This window comes from Microtus pennsylvanicus, chromosome 1 (assembly GCF_037038515.1).
Source record: "Microtus pennsylvanicus isolate mMicPen1 chromosome 1, mMicPen1.hap1, whole genome shotgun sequence".
In the NCBI taxonomy this organism is placed as follows: domain Eukaryota; kingdom Metazoa; phylum Chordata; class Mammalia; order Rodentia; family Cricetidae; genus Microtus; species Microtus pennsylvanicus.
Window position 1 is genome coordinate 173,655,611 of NC_134579.1, and position 18,504 is coordinate 173,674,114.

Sequence of the window (18,504 nt, forward strand, 5' to 3'; positions counted from 1 at the left end):
TGTACCCAGTTTACAGTTCTGCAGAAAACAAAGTTTCCATAATGACAAAGGATGCTAAAACCTGTAAGCAGAAAGTCTTAGTGTATTCTAGAAGCTAGAGTAGGACTAAGAGGGAGAGACCAACGGTAAGTTCCACCACATCAGGTGATGAAGACGAAAAGGAGTTACAGAAAAACCAAATGGAATAGTCTGTTGGAATAGTCTATCAGAAGACAGTAGTCTAGGTCTCCAGTGTAGGACTGAGGCTGTAGAAAAAAAACGTATTATGAACATAGCCTAAAATGGTGCTATACTATACAATTGATGTGGGGGGGAAAGTTGCCAAGTAAATAATATGTAACATTTATTAAACCCTTACAATGGAGTGGCTCTTTATACTGAATCTTTTTGGACAGTATCATGTCATAGAATAAATCCTGAGGAAAAGGTGCCATTATTAGTTCCATGTTCTATATGAGAAAGTGAGATGGGGTGTCAATAATTTGCCCAGAGTTCCACAGGTAAGTGATAGCAGCCATAATGAAATCCAGATCCTGTGTCATAAAGCATGCAAGAGTGTAGATGAAAAAGAACAACCAGTATTATATTCCCATTAAATTTCCATTCCATCAATGCTTGAGCATCGCTCGGGTATTCGCTGAAAGAACTGAAGTATTGTGCTCTAAGTTACTGTAACATTGGAAGCTGGATGAACCAAAAGGAATCTTTTCAGTCTGTTGAGGCAAATTATTGTTTGATTTTCTTTTCTTGGTAGTCACAAGACAAACCAAAAAGCACGAAAGAAAGTTAGCTTTTATCTTACAGTGCACAAAGTTGTGTACAAGTGACATGTTTGCCTTTTATTTGTAAAAAAAAAAAAAAAAAGAAAGAAAGAAAGGAAAAGAAAAAAAAAAGAAAACCACAAGATTCCAAAACACAACACATCAATAAAAGCAATCTAAACTCTCAAATGAACTCATCTGAACAAAAACAAAAAACAAAACAAAAACCAACAACAACAACAAAAAAGCTATCTGGGGGTCCGCTAAACTATTGCAATCAAAAAACAAATTCAATACAGGTGAAGTTTAAGTTCTGCTCTTTAAGACTTCTCTTCAGGTAGTTTGGGATTCATCTCATACACATGGAATTTCTCCACTGTCTGTAATCTGTTGAAAATCTGAAAAGAGAAAAATCAGTACTTTCTCTAGAAAGAAATTTGTCCTGAATGAAATACTCTAAGTGAAATTTCTACTTTTTGTAGAAAAGATAACTTCCAGCTCAACTCAGTGATTCCGAACGATGATTGATCAAGGTTTCTCAAAGGTGTAATGAGATGCATGGAATGAAACCTTTCCTCTGTTAATTATTTAAGACCCTATTAACTCAATTTTTAACTGTGATTTCAATGCAGTTTAATTGATACTGCTCCTTATTATTTCATTATGCCTCTGTGGGTTTTTTTTTAATTTGGAGAGTGCCTAATCAAGAACATTTCTCATAGTTTTAGATATTTAGCCATCCTTCCAATACAGTTAAAACCAATAGTTGTCATTTTCCTTAGAGTGATGGCAATTATATGAACATTTATTCTATAAAATAATATAGATATATTTATATTCTATAAAATAATAGACTTAATATAAACAGTTTGTGTACATGAACATAGTACAATGTTAACATGAAAAATAACGTTAACGATGAGATAAAATTCTGATAAGCTAATTTCTTCAGCAACACATTTACTATACTCTTGATTCAAACCACAGCAAAAAGCAGATAATAACAAAGAATTCAAAGAACAGGAAGAGTATGAATCTATAGGTAATACAATCGTCAAGTGATATATAGTCCCAATTGATTGCATGATGTCTAACTCTTCATTTGTCTGATTTGAACTGTTGGTCCTACATTCTTATCTTTGATCAAACACACATTATTTCCTAGATAACCATATGTGTATTTAAGATGTACTTCACTTTCATGACTATAAACCTCTTTTTAGTTGATGTCTGGAATTATAATAATTAGATATGTTTTATCTTGGGGAAAAACTATAAATCCATTATTTTCATCTCTACACATGAACATTTAATATTCCTTGAGAATAACCACAAAAGAAAAGAAAGAACCCACACAAAGAAACAACTGGATGATTGGCTGCCCATGGGGATTTTCTAGTGACTTAACTACCCAGTAAAGGTAAAAATCTATTATGCCAGTGTAGTTTACAAATATTTTGAAGCTCTTTCTTCATTCATTTGTTAATAAACTTTTTATTTTGAAAGTACAGTGCTTATCTTCAACTAATATAATTTTTAAAACTTGGCTTTATATCCCTGCTGAGAAATAGCCTGACACCTAGGTTGAAAATGACTGAGATCACTGAGGTTATTGATAATTTCTAAATTCAATAATATTTGATGCACCAAGCAGTAAAGCCTAACTCTGTTCTAAAATGACATGAGACAATTTCTGAAAATATCTATTTTATTTCTCCAGGCTACTATCTTCAAGACAGACAATGGCAATGACCTTGAATTGTATAATATTTTAAAAGAACTCTCATTTAACACTTTAAAAGGATTACAAGAAGAAATAGATACCCTAAAAGGACAGGGGAAAATTCCATTATTTTGGGCTGGAGAGATGGCTCAGCCGTTAAAGGCTAGGCTCACAACCAAAAATATTTTCATATTTCAAAACATTCTAATATTTTTATCCTGTAAGCCTCAATTGCTAATAATCAAGAATTACAATACTGGACCGGAGAGATGACTCACTGCTCTTCCAGAGGACCAGGGTTCCACCCCCAGCACCCACATGGCAGCTCACAACCGTCTGTAATTCCAATTCCAGAGGATCCCATGCCTTTTTCTGATTGACAAAGGCATCAGGCATGCTCATAGTGGACTTGCATACAATGCAGGCAAAACACTCATCAGCATTACAAATAAGCATTATTTGTCACAGCCAGAACCTGGAAACAACCTAAATGTCCCTCGACTGAACAATGGATAAAGAAAATGTGTTACGTTTACACAGTGAAGTACTGCACAGCAGAAAAAATAATGGCATCTTGAAATTTGCATGCAAATGGACAGATCTAGAAAACATCATATTGAGTGAGGTAACCTAGACCCAGAAAGACAAATACAATATGTACTCACTCATAACTGGCCTTTAGGCATAAAGCAAAGAAAAACCAGTCTACAAGTCATAACCCCAGAGAACATAGACAACAAAGAGGACACGAATTTAATCTACATGTAGAAAAAGACAAGCTCTCCTGAGTAAATTGGGAAAGTGGAGATCATGGGAGAGGGCAAAAGGGAGGGAGGAGCCGGGCGGTGGTGGTGCACACCTTTAATCCCAGCACTTGGGAGGCAGAGGCAGGCGGATCTCTATGAGTTCGAGACCAGCCTGGTCTACAAGAGCTAGTTCCAGGACAGGCTCCAAAACCACAGAGAAACCCTGTCTCGAAAAAACAGAAAACAAAACAACAAAAAAAAAAAGGGAGGGAGGATGGAAGGGGAGAAGAGAAAAATATATAGCTTAATGAAAAAAATTAAAAATTAATAAATATGAAAAAGCTACAAATCCTGAATCTTGCTGTCTTTTTCAAGGTAGACTCTAAAATAATACATAGACAACAAAAAAAGGTGAGGAGGAGGAATGGAGGGGAGAAGGGGAGGGAGGGATGGATGGAGGAAAAGAATGTACTTTTATTAAGGAGGGAAGCAAAGGAGAGGGCAAAGTTTCCCAAACAACGTTTTGCTTCTTGTCCAAGAGGTACAGGACTCTCCTGAATTGGTGGTACCCCTAGCACTCCCTATGCACCAAAATCAGCTATCATTGAACTTAGGGGGCAAAGAGAAACTTCATACCCTTTAGAGTTTGACTCATAAGTGCCAAGACACTAAAGAACATAAAGCCAAGTTATACAGCTAGCAAAGCAAATAAATGATTCTCTCACTGCTGATTCATTCTCCTAGCTAATTGGATAGTCACAGAATGCAGCAGTTGATTCTTAAGTAAGAACACACACACACACACACACACACACAATGCGACAAAAGAATGGGTTTTAATTTTAAAATAAATAACACTCAGAAGTTACTGTGAGGGTTTGACTTTTGTTTGTTTGTTTTGTTGCTGTTGACTTTGTTGTTGGCAGTACCCATGGGACCCAGACCTTGCAAGGTCTAAGGATCTAAGTTCCATCCCCAGTACCTGTGTGAAAAATGGTAGCATTGAATGATAACCCAAGTGCTCAGGAGGCAGAGGAGGCAGCTCCCTGGCACTTAGTGGACAGCTAGCATAGCCTATTTGGTGCATCCCAGATCACTGTAGGATCTGTCTTAAAAACCAAGTATACAGTAGCTGAGGACATGGAAGTTGTCTTCTGGCCTCCACATACAGATACATACATGCACATCACACAGTACACATACACATGCACACAAGAAAAGGAAACATTTTGGTCATCTCACGATTTTGTAGGTTCCAGACCAACACCAAGTTCACCCCAGTGCTGTGGACCTCGGATACAGCAATACAGCCCAAGTCAGAGCATAGTAGGAAAAAACACTCACATGGTGAAAGAAAAGAGGGGGCATAGACTAAGGTCCCACAGTCTTGGGGGACACAGTTCCGGTGACCTAAGGACTTCCCAGCAGTGCTCCCCTCCCCAGGACCAAGCCTTTAACACATAGTAATCAGTATATTAGCTATCTTTAAAAACACCAAATAATATCTTCTAAAGGAGCTCTGAGTAAGAAAACCTTAAGCATAAAGTTTCTGATGGATTCTGGATTGAAAATGTTGAAGAAAAACACTTATCTATAAGAGGATCTAGGAATAAATTCAAATTGAAGAAAATATAAACATAAGGGTTCTTCACAGAAGCAAAATTTCTTAAGAACTGGGTCATTATCACTTAATGTAAGATACTCAGGGAACTTGAAACATGTCCAAGTACGGTAATAATCCATTAGCACAGTTGTTCGTTTTAACAATAGTGTGGTTCTTGTGACATCTCTACTTCCAGGTATCAAAAAAAAATTGGGGGTGGATTTCAGCCAACTAAAACCTTCAATTGATTTGCCCTAGTAGTAATAACAGCAGAAGTACTTACATTGTTTTCCTGCTGATAAAAGTCAAGATAAAGACATAAACAAGTAAATACTAATATGTTGAACTAAGTAATTAGAAATTCAATGAATCCTCTTACACTGGCTTCCCATAACCTATTCTTACTACTTCAGGGAATCCAGGCAACAATCTCTTCAGGTCTGTTGACTTAACTTGACAGCCACATTAACTGTTTTACAGTCTTCAAAAGGAAAACTGGAAGTTGGGCTGCAAATCTCAATGAAACTATTTAAATTTGTAGATGATTCCTTTGATAATAAAGCACTGTATGGGTCTCTTGAACATCCTCATTCTAAAACCTGCTAAGTTAAAATCACTTTTGGTGGTGGAATGGAAACATTTCTGGCAACCTGTAGAAATTCAGCCACGAGATGGCAAGAAACCAGGGATCTAAGTGAAACTTCTGTGTGTGTCTAGAAAGAAACAAGTATCCTCTCCTGGCTGAGGCAGCACAGTAGCACCTGCCAACATCCTGTTACCACTGAAGAGGGTAGGAGGAAACACTCTGGAGACCTGAGTTGGCCATGATGGTAGCACAGTTGACAACCAATTCCAAGAGTTGGTCTTGAGTTAAGTGGAAAGTGGAAAAGAGTGCTCTTGGCTACAAACCATCCCTGTGAACTGAAGAACCATGCCAGTGAGTTGAAAAAGAACCACGATACTTCGTACAGCGGCTTTGGTTTGTATTCATAGGCAGACAATTTAAATTAGTCCAGCTACTGTGTCCAGTCTTTTAACCAGGGTGCATTCCCTTTGGGGCAGCTCATCTTCTTCCAGTGCCCTGGCTGGCAGCATTTGTAATCTAATAAGGATAAATGTAGCTAATGTACCACATGAAAGTACATAAGAGCTTTCATTCATACACAGTCACGAAATGAGGGCGTCTAGGCCGCCCCAGAGATCGTACAGAGGAATCGCTAAACTGCAATGAGTCTAATATGCTTAAACAGTAGTATGTCATGAATTCAAGGCACTAAATATTAACATCCAAGTGTTTGTTCTGATAAAGTTACACTGAATATAAAATATGCATAATGCCTGACACAGAAACAAAGTGGCAGGAAAGGCATGTAACTAAGCATTTAGTAGGTGAGAAAAAGATACCTGGTATGCTTCAGATATTACTCAGTTTCATGAGATTATAGTTGGGAGAAGATCTAGACTACCACAGAAAATAAGAGTTTGTTCAGGTCTTTTTCTTTTTTCCTTCCTTCCTTCCTTTCTTTCTTTCTTTCTTTCTTTCTCTCTTTCTTTCTCTTGAAGCAAGGTTCTTAGGCTGGCCTTGTAGTCACTGTGTAGCTCGAACTGCTCTCAAACATGTAGCAATCCTCCTGTCTCAGTCCCCTGAGTTGCTGAGATTACAGGGGTGCACCCCATGCCCAGCTAAGCATCTTATCATTTGTTAATTTATCAGTTCTGCCCACCAAAAGTCTATGTCAATTAATAGCTAGTTAAGCATAAATTATAGCCTTCTTATTTTAAAGGTTCTTGATGTTGGTAAAAAAAAAAAATCTCACCGATCACTAAACCATCCTTCTTTTGGAATATCCAGTTTGGAAACCACAGCAGCCCATGGCTGTCCTAGCCATCCTGTTCTCTGCAGCAGTAAGAGATGTGCGGCTCACAAAGAAGCAAAAACTATGTGGAAACGGGAATGAATGTGATCAAATTGCACATGTGATTCTCAAAGAATTAATAAAGATTTTATATAAAAATAATAATAAAAGCAATCAGAAAGAAAAATCCCCAGATAAGATTATGAGAGGATTTCCAATGACCTCCCGTGTAAGGAACCATTTCTACCATGAGCCCATTTCCTGAATTAGATTTCATTGTAACTCCTCACCAACATTGGATCTCCTCAACATGCTTCCTAGTCCTCTAGAGTCTATATACCCATGTCAAGACTACATTCTATCCACTTTCTAACCAAACACCAAGCACACTGCCAACTATGCCTGCTGTTTGAAAGGGTGGATGGATGGATGACTGTGGCTTAATAAATTCATAAATCATTCTTCTTTTATGGTTTTATTACAAACCATGGGAATTATTCAAATACTAGGATAAGTTCTCTCTCTCTCTCTCTCTCTCTCTCTCTCTCTCTCTCTCTCTCTCTCTCTCTCCCACCCCTGAGGAAGAAAATATTTATTTTGGCCCACGGCTTCTGAAGGTTTTCATCTATCCTGGGAAAGCAGGTACGGTGACTAAGCTCAGGTGGAAAGAACTGGTCATATTATGGTGGAGCAGTAAACAAAGAGAGAGATGGAGAGTAAAGGTTGGGCACACTCTTCAAAGGCATGTCCTAATGATGGACTTCCATCACCTAGGCACAGCCTCTGAAAGCTTCCAGACTTCAAAAGCAGCACCACCTGCTGGAGAAAATATTCAAAACCTGAGTCTGCAGGGTGGAGGGGTGTATTTCAGATTTAGACCATAAGATATGGTAATCAGATTTATTCAGGAACCGGTTGAAATCCATTTTTACAAGGCTAGATAATTGTTTAACCATTACAATCAGAGATAAATAACTGGAACTAAGTCTGCTCATCATCAACCCCCCCCCCCATTAAGTCATTTTGTTTTTTTTTTTTCAGGATGAAATCTTTATCTACTGTTCTGAAGAAATATTTCCGTGACTTTTCTTTTTAAAATTTGTTGTCTATACCTGGCCAGCTTTTAATCCTAAATCTACCATACTATGAAAAGTACACCTAAGAATCCAGGAATTCCAAACTAGTACTGCGCAGTTGTGTTATCCTCTCGGTAAGTTAGCCCACTTGTGAACCTACCAGAATAGAAATGGCTGTGGTTAGCTGTAAGGTCTGTAGTATTAGTCTGGAATGATTGGAAAGTTAACACTAAACCAGAAGCCTCAAATTTTAGATTTAAAACTAGGTTTAGGGGATATTATGGTTCTCCGTAAATGAAAATATCATTCTATTTAAAGTGAGACAGGGTGAGAGTATTAAATGGACCGTAGATGTGCACACCGTAATCAAAGTCGTTTTAACAGTGATCACCACATGCCTGGTTCTCTGTCGCTTCTTGAAAAAAGGCATGTTTAAATTAGTGGCTTCTGACCAGTGCTTCCCCACATGGGACTGATCTGTGGATCAGGAGTCAGTGGACAGGTAAGAGGGAGCACTCAGTATCCAGCCCCTGGAGATTCAAGAAACAAAATGTGGTCAGTGCTACTCACGGCTCTGCCTGGAGACTTCGGTCCTCTGCCACGTAATTGGAAGGAATGTAGCCCTGCAGCTGCTGTCCCAAGCCGGCTCCCTTCTTCTCCAAATGTCTGGCCAACCACCAGCCTTCATGCGAAGTGTCCAAAACTTGGAGTTTGTCGCCAGCACGGAAGCTCAGGTCCTCTGAGGTACGGGCTTGGTAGTCAAACAGAGCCACAAAGTAGTGGCCATGGCTCCTCTGGGGCTCCTGTGACCTGGGAGTCTCTGGGGGACAGCAGGCCCCTGGATTCTCAATCACCACTGACTTGTCTGCCTCGTGGGACCAGCAGGGGAGAAGGCGCTGCATGTATGCCCGGAGCCTCACACAGATGCTGCCCATGGTGCCCTGGCTGGCAGTAGGGGAGAGGGACAACCTCTCCCCACAGGCTGTCCAGATTCACGGTCTTCCTCCGAGACCAAGCAGTTTCCAGATCAGCCGCCACTCACCATACTGTGCAGAGCGGATAGAGTCCCGCTTCAGATCTCTCCGGCAGATCTGGGTTTGGCTAAGACAGACTCACAGCTGACTTTCTGTTTGTAGCAGCTGCCCTGGGGCAAAATCAAGAGGGGACTTCTGGGCAGGAGGTCCAGTGGGAAGGTACTTCTTCCTGACCGCTTAGGTACCCCACAATAAATAAAATAGAAGGGGGTCGATTTAAGCAGACATCTGAGAACAAAGAACAGCCACCTTTCCCTCTGTCCCAAGAAAAAGTTAGCAAGAGATTGCTACTAACTCGGGGCCAAAGCTCCCGACCTGGCCTGCTCCAGCTGCTCTCACCCAGCCTCAACCCTGCAGCTGCACTGGCGCTGCTCTCCCTGGAGCTTTCCTTTTTGCTAATGAATAACCAGGCTGTGGAGGTTATCGCCTTTAACATCCTGAGCTGGACAGACTGTAATAATTCCTCCTAACTTCCTGGTTTCTTTTTTGTCTGATCTAAAAGGAACTCCCAGGCCAGCTTTACCCTCCCTCCTCCCGCACCTAGGATAGACCAGCCCCCTAACCAGGGAGCCAGACTCTTAAAGCAGCCGAAACCCAACTATAGAGAACTGGGCTAGTCCGGGCGGTTCTCTCCCTGTGTCTTGCTATAAACCCTACGCAGAATGAAGGGCAGAGATTTATTTCCCCATAAATATGTGCAGGACTGTTTTGATACTGGTAGAGAAAATTAAAAAAAGAGAAAACTGGGTGTTTAGGTATTTGCTGCAAAACAAGGAGCAATTGGGAAAGAGCCATTGAGTCCCTATCATTTTTTTTTAATCACTGGGAATAGATTTTAATAGCCTCAATCATTTCTGAAAAAGTAGAAAAGCAGCCGGGTAAAATGCTGAGAACCCGAAAGGCTGCTTTTTCCCACAGAAACATCTCATTCCCCATCCTTTAGGTAGCTATTTCTGTGGCCCGTGCTCCTGAGCACACACACAGACTGATGAGGGCATTTGTGAAGATTGTGTCTGTTGGAAGTTGGGCCGCGGGTCCATAAGAATTCTGACTCCGTTGGTAGTAGTTGTGGCAGGACCTCAGAACAACTGAGGCTGGGATTGCCTTAGCCAAACTGGGCCTGCCCTGCTTCTCCTGGTTCAGGGCTGCTGCCTCCCTGGAAGTCAAGAGCAACTGTGCAAACTATCTACATAGACTTTGGGCTGATGGACGGCATCGCAAAATTTCTCACTGTGTGTCATTGTTTGAAAATAAAACATTTTTTTGTTGTTGTTTTGTGCAAGGTGTTTTTTAAAATTCTTTCTGGAACCTGGAAACAACCTAGATGCCCATTAACTGAAGAATGAATAAAGAAAATGTAGTACATTTACACATTGGAGTATTACTCAGCAGGAAAAAAAATGACGTCATGAAATTCGCAGGCAAATGGATGGAAATAGAAAAAAAAAATCATCCTGAGTGAGGTAACTCAGACTAGAAAGACAAACATGGTACATACTCATTCATAAGTGGATATTAGCTATAAACTAAAGGATAACCAGACTACAATCCACAGCCTCAGAGAAGCTAGGTAACATGGAAGGCCCAAAGAGAAACACATTGATGTCTCTGGGAAGGGGAACTAGAAGAGATCTCTTATGTAAACTGGGGTATGCAGGTATGGGAACACGAGGGATCAGCTTGGGAGGGTTGGGGACTGGACAGATGGGGAGAATAATGAAAGAGATATCTTGATGGGGAGTCATTTTGGGGTTAGGACAGAACCTGGTGCCAGGGAAACTCCCAGGAATCCACAAGGATGAACCCAACTAAGACTCCTAACAATAATGGAGAGGGTGCCTGAACTGGCCTTCTCCTGTAATCAGATTGGTGACTATGCTAATCGTCATCAGAAAGCATTCATCCAGTAACTGATGGAAGCAGATGCATAGATCCACAGCCAAGCACTGGGCTGAGCTCTTGGAGTTCAGTTGAAGAGAGTAAGGAGGGATTGTATGAGCCAAAGTCAAGATCATGACACGGAACCCACAGAGACAGCTGATCTGAGCTCATGGGAGCTACTGACTCTGGATCAACAGCTAGGGAGCCTGCATGGGACCAACCTAGGCCCTCTGCATGTGTATGACAGTTGTGTAGTGTTTGTGGGGCTCCTAGAAGTGGGATCAGGACCTGACCCTGACTCTTGAGCTGACATTTTGGAACTTATTCCCCATTGTGAGATGCCTTGCCCAGTCTTGATGCAGTGGGAGAGGGGGAGCTAGGTCCTGCCTCAACTTGATGTGTCATGCCCTGTTGACTCCCCTGAAAGGCCTGCCCCTTTCTGAATGGAGACAGAGAAGGAATGGATGTATATGTTGTGGGGTAGAGGTAGAAGGGAGGTGTGGGGAGGGAACCTGAGGAAAGGTGGGAGAGGAAACTGTGGTTGGTATGTAAAATAAATGAAAGAAAAATTTAACAAAAAAAATTACTTAAATTCTTACTTGGGATTTGGGAAGTGCTTAGTAATTGACAATCTTTGGCTTTAACCCACCAATACACCTCAAAAATGTCTCTCCTGAAACAATCATTCAACTTATTCAGAGTCTTGAACATGGCTAGCCTAGTCCTTAGACAATTTCAAAACTCCCGTTCCTCATCAACTAGCACTCAGGTGGCAAAGGCAGGCAGATCTCTGTGAGTCTTCGAGGCCAGCCTGGTCTACATAGTGAGCTCCAGGACAGCCAGAGCTAAGTAGAGAGATCCTGTCTAAACAAGAAAGTAAATAAAGTATCCAACTCAAATATAAAAAAGAAAAGAAAAACAAGCAAACTAACAAAAACAAAAACAGAGAAGGATGGTATCAGTCCCATATACTGTTACTTATTCCAAAGCCAGGCTTTAGTGAACAGAACATCTTGCATAGAGTAGAGGTAACATTTTGCAGGAACAGAAAAACCACAGGTAGGGTTGCAGATATGACCTGATGGGTAAGATGCTGGCTACATGAACAGGAGAACCTGAATTTAGATCCTAGCACCCACGTAAAAACAGCAGGTATGATTACAACCTTGTAACCCCAGTGCTTGGGAGACAGAGGCAGGAGGCAGCTGCCAGCCTCTCTCCAAGTACAATGAGAAACCATACCCGAAGGCAAGAAGATAGAGAATGACAGAGTAGGCTACCCAATGCCCTCCTCGCACATGTACCCACATATATAGGCACCATTATGTCACAGAGAGAGAGAGAGAGAGAGAGAGAGAGAGAGAGAGAGAGAGAGAGAGAGAGGTCAAATCCTGGGCCATATTTCGTTTTACCCTAATAGCATGAGACCTAAAGTAGAATGTGCATAAAATTCCATATTTTATACAGAAATGAAAATAAAACCATGTGATACCAATAAATCATAACAAATATTCTATGCCAAACACTAGGAACAGTGACGGTGTGGTATTCTCTTAATGCCTTTAAGGAAGGCTGCAGAATAAAAGTCTTTCCGGAGACATCTACATGATCTAGAGACAGGAAAGGGTTTGAAGGGTCCACCGAACAGAGGTGGTGTAAACCCAGCTAGAAGAGGGTTCAAGATTCCAATCCTTTTGCTATTCTAAATTTAAATATGACCTCGCTGTGACTAGGTCAAAACATTGTAGAAAACGACAAAGCAAGAAGCAGCATGGCACAACCACTGAGGAGCTGAAGCAAACTGAAAAGGCACCAACCATCCAAGGAGCCTGAGAGGCTGAGCCCAGTGTGGAAGATTTTTCTCATGTCCACAACACAGGTGCTCTCCCAGGCACCCAAGCTTGAAGCCTAGCTGGCGGTTTTTACTCACTCTGCTGGTTCCTTCCAGCTAGGCAATCACCTACGTCTACTCAGTCTTTCTTTATATTTATTCAACAGACTTTTTTTTTAACTCTATATAATGACAGTTGGTCACTGATAAGAAAATAGAATCTTCTCCTCTGCACTGCTCCAGTGGTGTCTTAACTGCCCTCCCTTTGCCCAGCTTATTTTTATCTCCAGCTTGCCTTCCACCCTGAGATGAATGGCATTTACAGCAGAGGGGTCTTTATCGTAGTGGCAATGACCGTAGCAGGAGGAACACAAAGAGCTGCATCAGTGTTGAAGGGTTTCTATGTATGGAGAACCATACTAGGGATGCTGCAAATGGTTTGACATTTCAAGAGCAGTGTCTATGAAGAAGGTACATGTTATTCTTCTGTTTCTTGATGAAATTGAGGCTCCAAGAGCTTAGGTAGCTTGTCCAAGGGCCCAGAGCCACCAAGTGGTTGAATTAGGAGTTGCACCCTGACTCAATCATAGCAGACTCAAAATGAAAATCCTCAGCTTTGCAAACTCAAATAATTAAAATTTTTAAAAAATAAAAAAATAAATCTGTTACCACTGTTCAAGGCTGAGTTTTCCAACAGCCTTCCAGAATACTTGGAATGAAACCTAAATTCTGAAGCATGACACACAAAGTCCTGGTAACTGGTACTTCACGGTCCCTCACTCTTACCCAAAAGACCTGTCACTCAGTTCCCAAAACTACCAGTTACCAGTCAGCCACCCGAGGACAGAATCCATCTTCCCCACTACGCCGCAGCATCCCTTCTTACTCCACCAATGGCTGCCTTGCCATTTCTGCATGTTGGCTTCAGCATCACCTTCTCTGACATAATAGAGCAGTACTTTGTACACCCCTGAAGCCTGGTGCAAACTTCTACTCGGTAGCTCTTGGAGCCATTCTTGCTTCCCTTATTGTTTGCTTTTCTCAGGAGAACAGAACCGGATTCTTTGAATCTTTGGGGTTCCCTGAAATTTTGGTGCCTCGGATGGTAGCCAGAATGTAAGTAAGTATTCGTGAATGACTTAGTTAACAAAGACAGAACATGGGAGACAGAGATGGGGGAAGGACAGGGCAGAGAAGGTGAAGAAAGAAAGTAAGGGAGAGAGAGGAAGAAAAAAGGGTTGAGTGGGTAGGAGGTGAGACTACCCTTCGGAAATACCCACACAGAGTGAAAGTCTAGACGGGAAAAACGGCCTCAAGTGCAGAGTGCAAAGAGGTTTTTCGGCAGGAGCTTTCCAAGCCCTTATTGCTTTATTGAACCAGAGCCCAGACTAGCAATCCTTGCTCTGGTCACTGTCCCTTCTTATCCCTGTACCAGAGTTCCAGGATAAATCAGTGATATCACTCTCTTGCACAATAACCTTCAGCAGATCCTCCTTGCTGGAAAATATGTCTTAGAATCAAAGCTGAGGACTGTACACTTAATCCAGGCATTATCAGACAGGGCCTTTCACCATCCCATTCCACTGTGGCCTTGTATTAGCCTTCCAGCTCAAACAAATTGGTTTATTGAGGCTCCCAGTAAGCCGTGTCTGTTCCCACATCTGGTTCTGTCTCCTCTGACATCCTTTTGCTCAGCATCCCTTCTCCCCAAAGATTCTGGCCTGCATTTCAAAGTCTGAATGAAATTCCTATTACCTCCTCTAGGCCTTCCTCTGTGCCTCCCTGCCAAAAACAATTTCCCTTCCTCTAAGAGTGTTCTAGCTCTGTACTCCCTGCTCTCGGTACCCATGACCTTAAGTGAATTTACCCCTCCTCCTCTATCTGGTTTTCAGAGTGCTGGGACATCAAATCCCACTGCTGTTCAGTTTTACGTGAGGCTTCAGTTCTCATCGCTCGTTTCCGCACCAGCTGGTCAGCATGTCGGTCCCTTTCAGTCTCTGACGGCACTGTTAAGTCTCTCGCTGATCTGCTGGGCTCGGTGGAGTCCACCTTCCCTGCTGACCTTGTCACCGAAATGCACTGGCATTCGCGGTCTGACTGACGCCATTTCCTTTGCTCCCATTAAAAACAATAATGAAATATGACCTGGCTAACACATGGCCGTTCCTCCCGGGACAGGCATTTCTACTGCTTACTCGATGTCCATTTTCTTTCTTTACTGACAATGACACTTTTTCAAGGGCAAAAGCTATAGGATCATTTTCTTTAAAAACTCCTCAAAGTCATAAGTGACTGAAGGAAAAATAAGTAGAGCTCCTTAGGTGAAAAAGTCTCTTACGTGAGTGGACTCAGATGGATAACCTATTCCTTTCTTCCTCACCAGTCTCTTCCTTTCTGTGTAGAACTCAGTTGATATGAGTTATAATTGAAAAAAAAAGACTCCTGGCCAAGAGAATAAAATCTTTGGTTTGGGTGGGTGGGGACCAGACATTGCAGGTGGGCTGAGTCAATTGCTTTGACTGGGGGACCACTCCTAAGAAGACAGATTCACTTTAAGCAATGCTAAAGTGGTAGTTAAATAGCTAAAGAATAACTAGTTGTTTAACTACTCCTGTTTTCCCCCACAGAATCCCTGCCCCTAGCAAGCAACTGGGAGACAAACAGGGAGAGCTGCCATAACTAGAAAATAAAGATGGTCTATCTCCAAGATGGCTACCTTCCTCTTTTCCAAGATGGCTTCTTCCTCAGCCTCCAGACCTAGAGTAAAAGCCTTGCAGCCTAAAAGAAAGGCCTGGGGAACTATTTTTTCTTCCACCCATATGGATCTCCTGCTGATGGACCCACCTGACTAGCTCACTGCCCGACTGAGACATGTTTACACAACGGTTGTGTTCCAGTCAGCCATCCTGCCTTTTTTCAAATTAACCAGCCCTTAACGGGGGAAGAAAGACCCTACAAAGACTTTTACAACCCCATCCCTCAAGGAGAGACTGAATTTAGAGCCATCTTTGTCTCCATGTATTTGCTGTGTGTATTTATATATTTTCTCACTTCTAATTAAAGTCTTTCTTCAACAGCTGGTTCTGTCTGCTATGTTAGAGAATGTCCCCAACCTTTTCCTGCCCTTTAATTCTTGAACTGGCTGAGAAAACAAACCCAATCAAGACCCATAAGCGGTGACATTCATGCAAAAGCTTATGATCCACAGCCTTGTGGGGTTGTAAGTCTGTCCATTTTTCTGACTAACTCATAATTGTGTAACTTTCTTTTCTTTTATGTCTTTTCTAAGGAAACTTTTCTTAACATTTAGGCTCCCCATCCCCTGACATTTTGGATTTCTTCATCCTTTTCTAAAGCCCCCACCACCAACAACAACAAAGTGTGACTGGTCTCCATGCCGTATTCCATGCCATATTATTTAGCATGGCTTTGTCCTTCTTTCTTCCACTGTCTCTTCCAAAAGCAGCTGCTGAGGTCTATAGTTTATCTGACCTGAGTTCTTTCTTTTAAACACTAATAAAATTTTCATTGAACTTACATGAATCTATTCTTAAATTCTCTCATTAATAAACCTAAGAACCCTGAGAGGGGACACTAATTTCTCTGGATCAATTGCAGACTACAATAAGATGCAACGAACCATTTGGTCACCTTAAAATATTGAACCAGCAATTGGAGGGTAGTGATGTATAGATGAAATTGCAGAATTCAGAAGACAGAAACAAGAGAAACTGGAGTTTAAGTCCAGCCTCAGCTACCCAGTAGTTCAAGACCGGCTGGCCTACATGAAACCTTATCTCAGAACACACACACACACACACACACAGACACAAGAGAGAGAGAGAGAGAGAGAGAGAGAGAGAGAGAGAGAGAGAGAGAGAGAGATTAACAAAGTATCAAAGAAATCTATGCTACTAATGTCTAGGAATATCTATATTCAAGCTTCTTTGCAATATTAAATGAAATCATCTTCTATCACCGTAAAGAATACTTATTCTAAAATTTTGGTATGTAATAAGACTCATCTTACCTGTTTTTGACGACAGAAGACATGCCTAGATCTTGTACCTCTGTTCTTAATCCCCTTGTGAACTTGATTTCATTAAATAGCTCTCATCATTCTTAAAACACTGCAATCAATTTCAAGTCTATTGATCAATAAAAAAAGAATATATACAAAGGAAAAATAAATAAAACAAAATGAGGTGTGGGGGAGAAATGTTTAAACCCCTTTTCCAGCTGAAGCAATCACCCCAACTCTCTCTGCCTTTTATCTCTGGGGAACCTTGAGCGTTCCCTTCCAGACTTCTTTGAAGCTCTTTGAATGAAATTTGATTTCACCTCAGGCATTGAGGTAAACTCACATAATATTGCAAGTAGCACGCCACTAGCCAACACCTGTCCTCAGTCTCCTTCCTGTAGCTGACCCTCGCTAGCTGGTAAAAGCAGATGCTTGAAGCTTCACGGAAAGCTTAAAGCCGTCTTTGTTTGCTGTATGACCTGCCACCCAGGTGTGCATTACCGCCCCCTTTCTCTGTGCCGAAATGCTTTGTTGGGCCTTGTCTTCCTCTGATACATGCTGGACACACATGCAGTTTGCATTTCCACTTTCATTTCTGATGCTTCCCACAGCTACATTTCTGTCTGCACTGACCTGCTGCGGTTCCAACCCACTAAGCCATAGCCTGTGTAATCAGATCTCACCTTGTAGATTATCACACAAGCACACCTCAAGTTGAAGTTCAACAGATTCAAAGTAACCCTGTTTATCATTCTTTCAAATACTTCATTGTCATGTCCTCTGCCTTGGAGAACAGCATTCTAAACATCGGCCTTAAGAAGCATCCTGGATGAAGGCAGAAGACTTGAGACTTTGCATCACTCAGCAATTCAATGCTACAGTTTGCTTCTAGATAATACTCATAATGATGCTTTAGGTTGAAACCTGCAGAGTTCCTGGGGGTGCTCCATCTGTTTCTTCTTATCTTACCAGCTCCTTGTTTAATTGTCTTCTGTGGGTCTAGACATCAGTCTGGCACCAGAATCTGTTAGAATGAGCTGAAGGGTGTGAAATATGTTATGGAAAGGTCGAATTATATTCAGAGGAAAATTATGATGGCGATGAGGAGAAAAAATAGCCTTAGCATTCTAAGCACTTAAGAACTTATTTCAAAATTTGTCCTTGTTTTCTTGATCATAGGGCATAATACCCAGACTAGAAAAAGATCTGATGTATCTGAGTGACATTTGGATTTAAGGGAAAGCAGTAATTGCTGGGAACCAACATGGGCTGAAAAAGGAAAGAAGGATGCCAAATTAAACTTAATTAATTTTTCCACACAGAAGTTCTATTATATAGAGCATGTTTAATGATGAGAGCACTTGGGAAATATGAAAATTGAATGCTATTTTTGCCATAACTGCTTCTATCTGATCAGCTAACCATTGAAGGGCATGAGTTTTTAGGTAGTTTAGCAGTCCAGAGCTCTCCTGTCCATAACCATGGTATCTTTTGTGGTCAGTGACAACACTGGACAATCAATACTCAACCAGCACTTGGTACGAATGTAGTCTGTGCTTTGATACTTCGAGCCTGTATTAGTTAAAGTTTCTATCGCTGTGAAGAGACACCATGATCACAGTAACTCATATAAAGGAAAGCATTTTATTGAGACTGGTTAACAATTTCAGAGGTTTAGTCCCTTACTTCATGGAGGGAAGTATGGCAAAGTGCAGGCAGACATACTGCTAGAGAAGGCACTGAGAGTCCTACATCTTCATCCTTAAGCAGCAGGAAGAGACAGTGACACACTTCCCCCAACCCTACCACACTTACTCCAACAAGGCCACACCTCCAAATAGCTCCACTCCTTGTGGATCTTTGGGGCCATTTTCATTCAAACCACTGGAGAGCCTCACCATAAAACTTCATTTTTAACACTTGAAAGCACATGAATTTTTCCCATAGTGACTACTCAGTAAATTTATGTACT

The 18,504-nt window shown here is 41.4% G+C and overlaps 1 protein-coding gene across 1 annotated transcript in view; it reads right to left on the reverse strand.

The window, feature by feature from the left end:
- The window catches only part of Frk (fyn related Src family tyrosine kinase), a 110,544-nt gene extending 101,253 nt beyond the window's left edge, over positions 1-9,291 (reverse strand). Inside the window, exon 1 of the mRNA XM_075945529.1 lies at positions 8,336-9,291. Within this exon, the coding sequence (XP_075801644.1) occupies positions 8,336-8,700 (365 nt within the window). The 5' untranslated portion in view covers positions 8,701-9,291. The remainder of the gene's footprint in view (positions 1-8,335) is intronic.
- Positions 9,292-18,504: the final 9,213 nt, after the last annotated feature.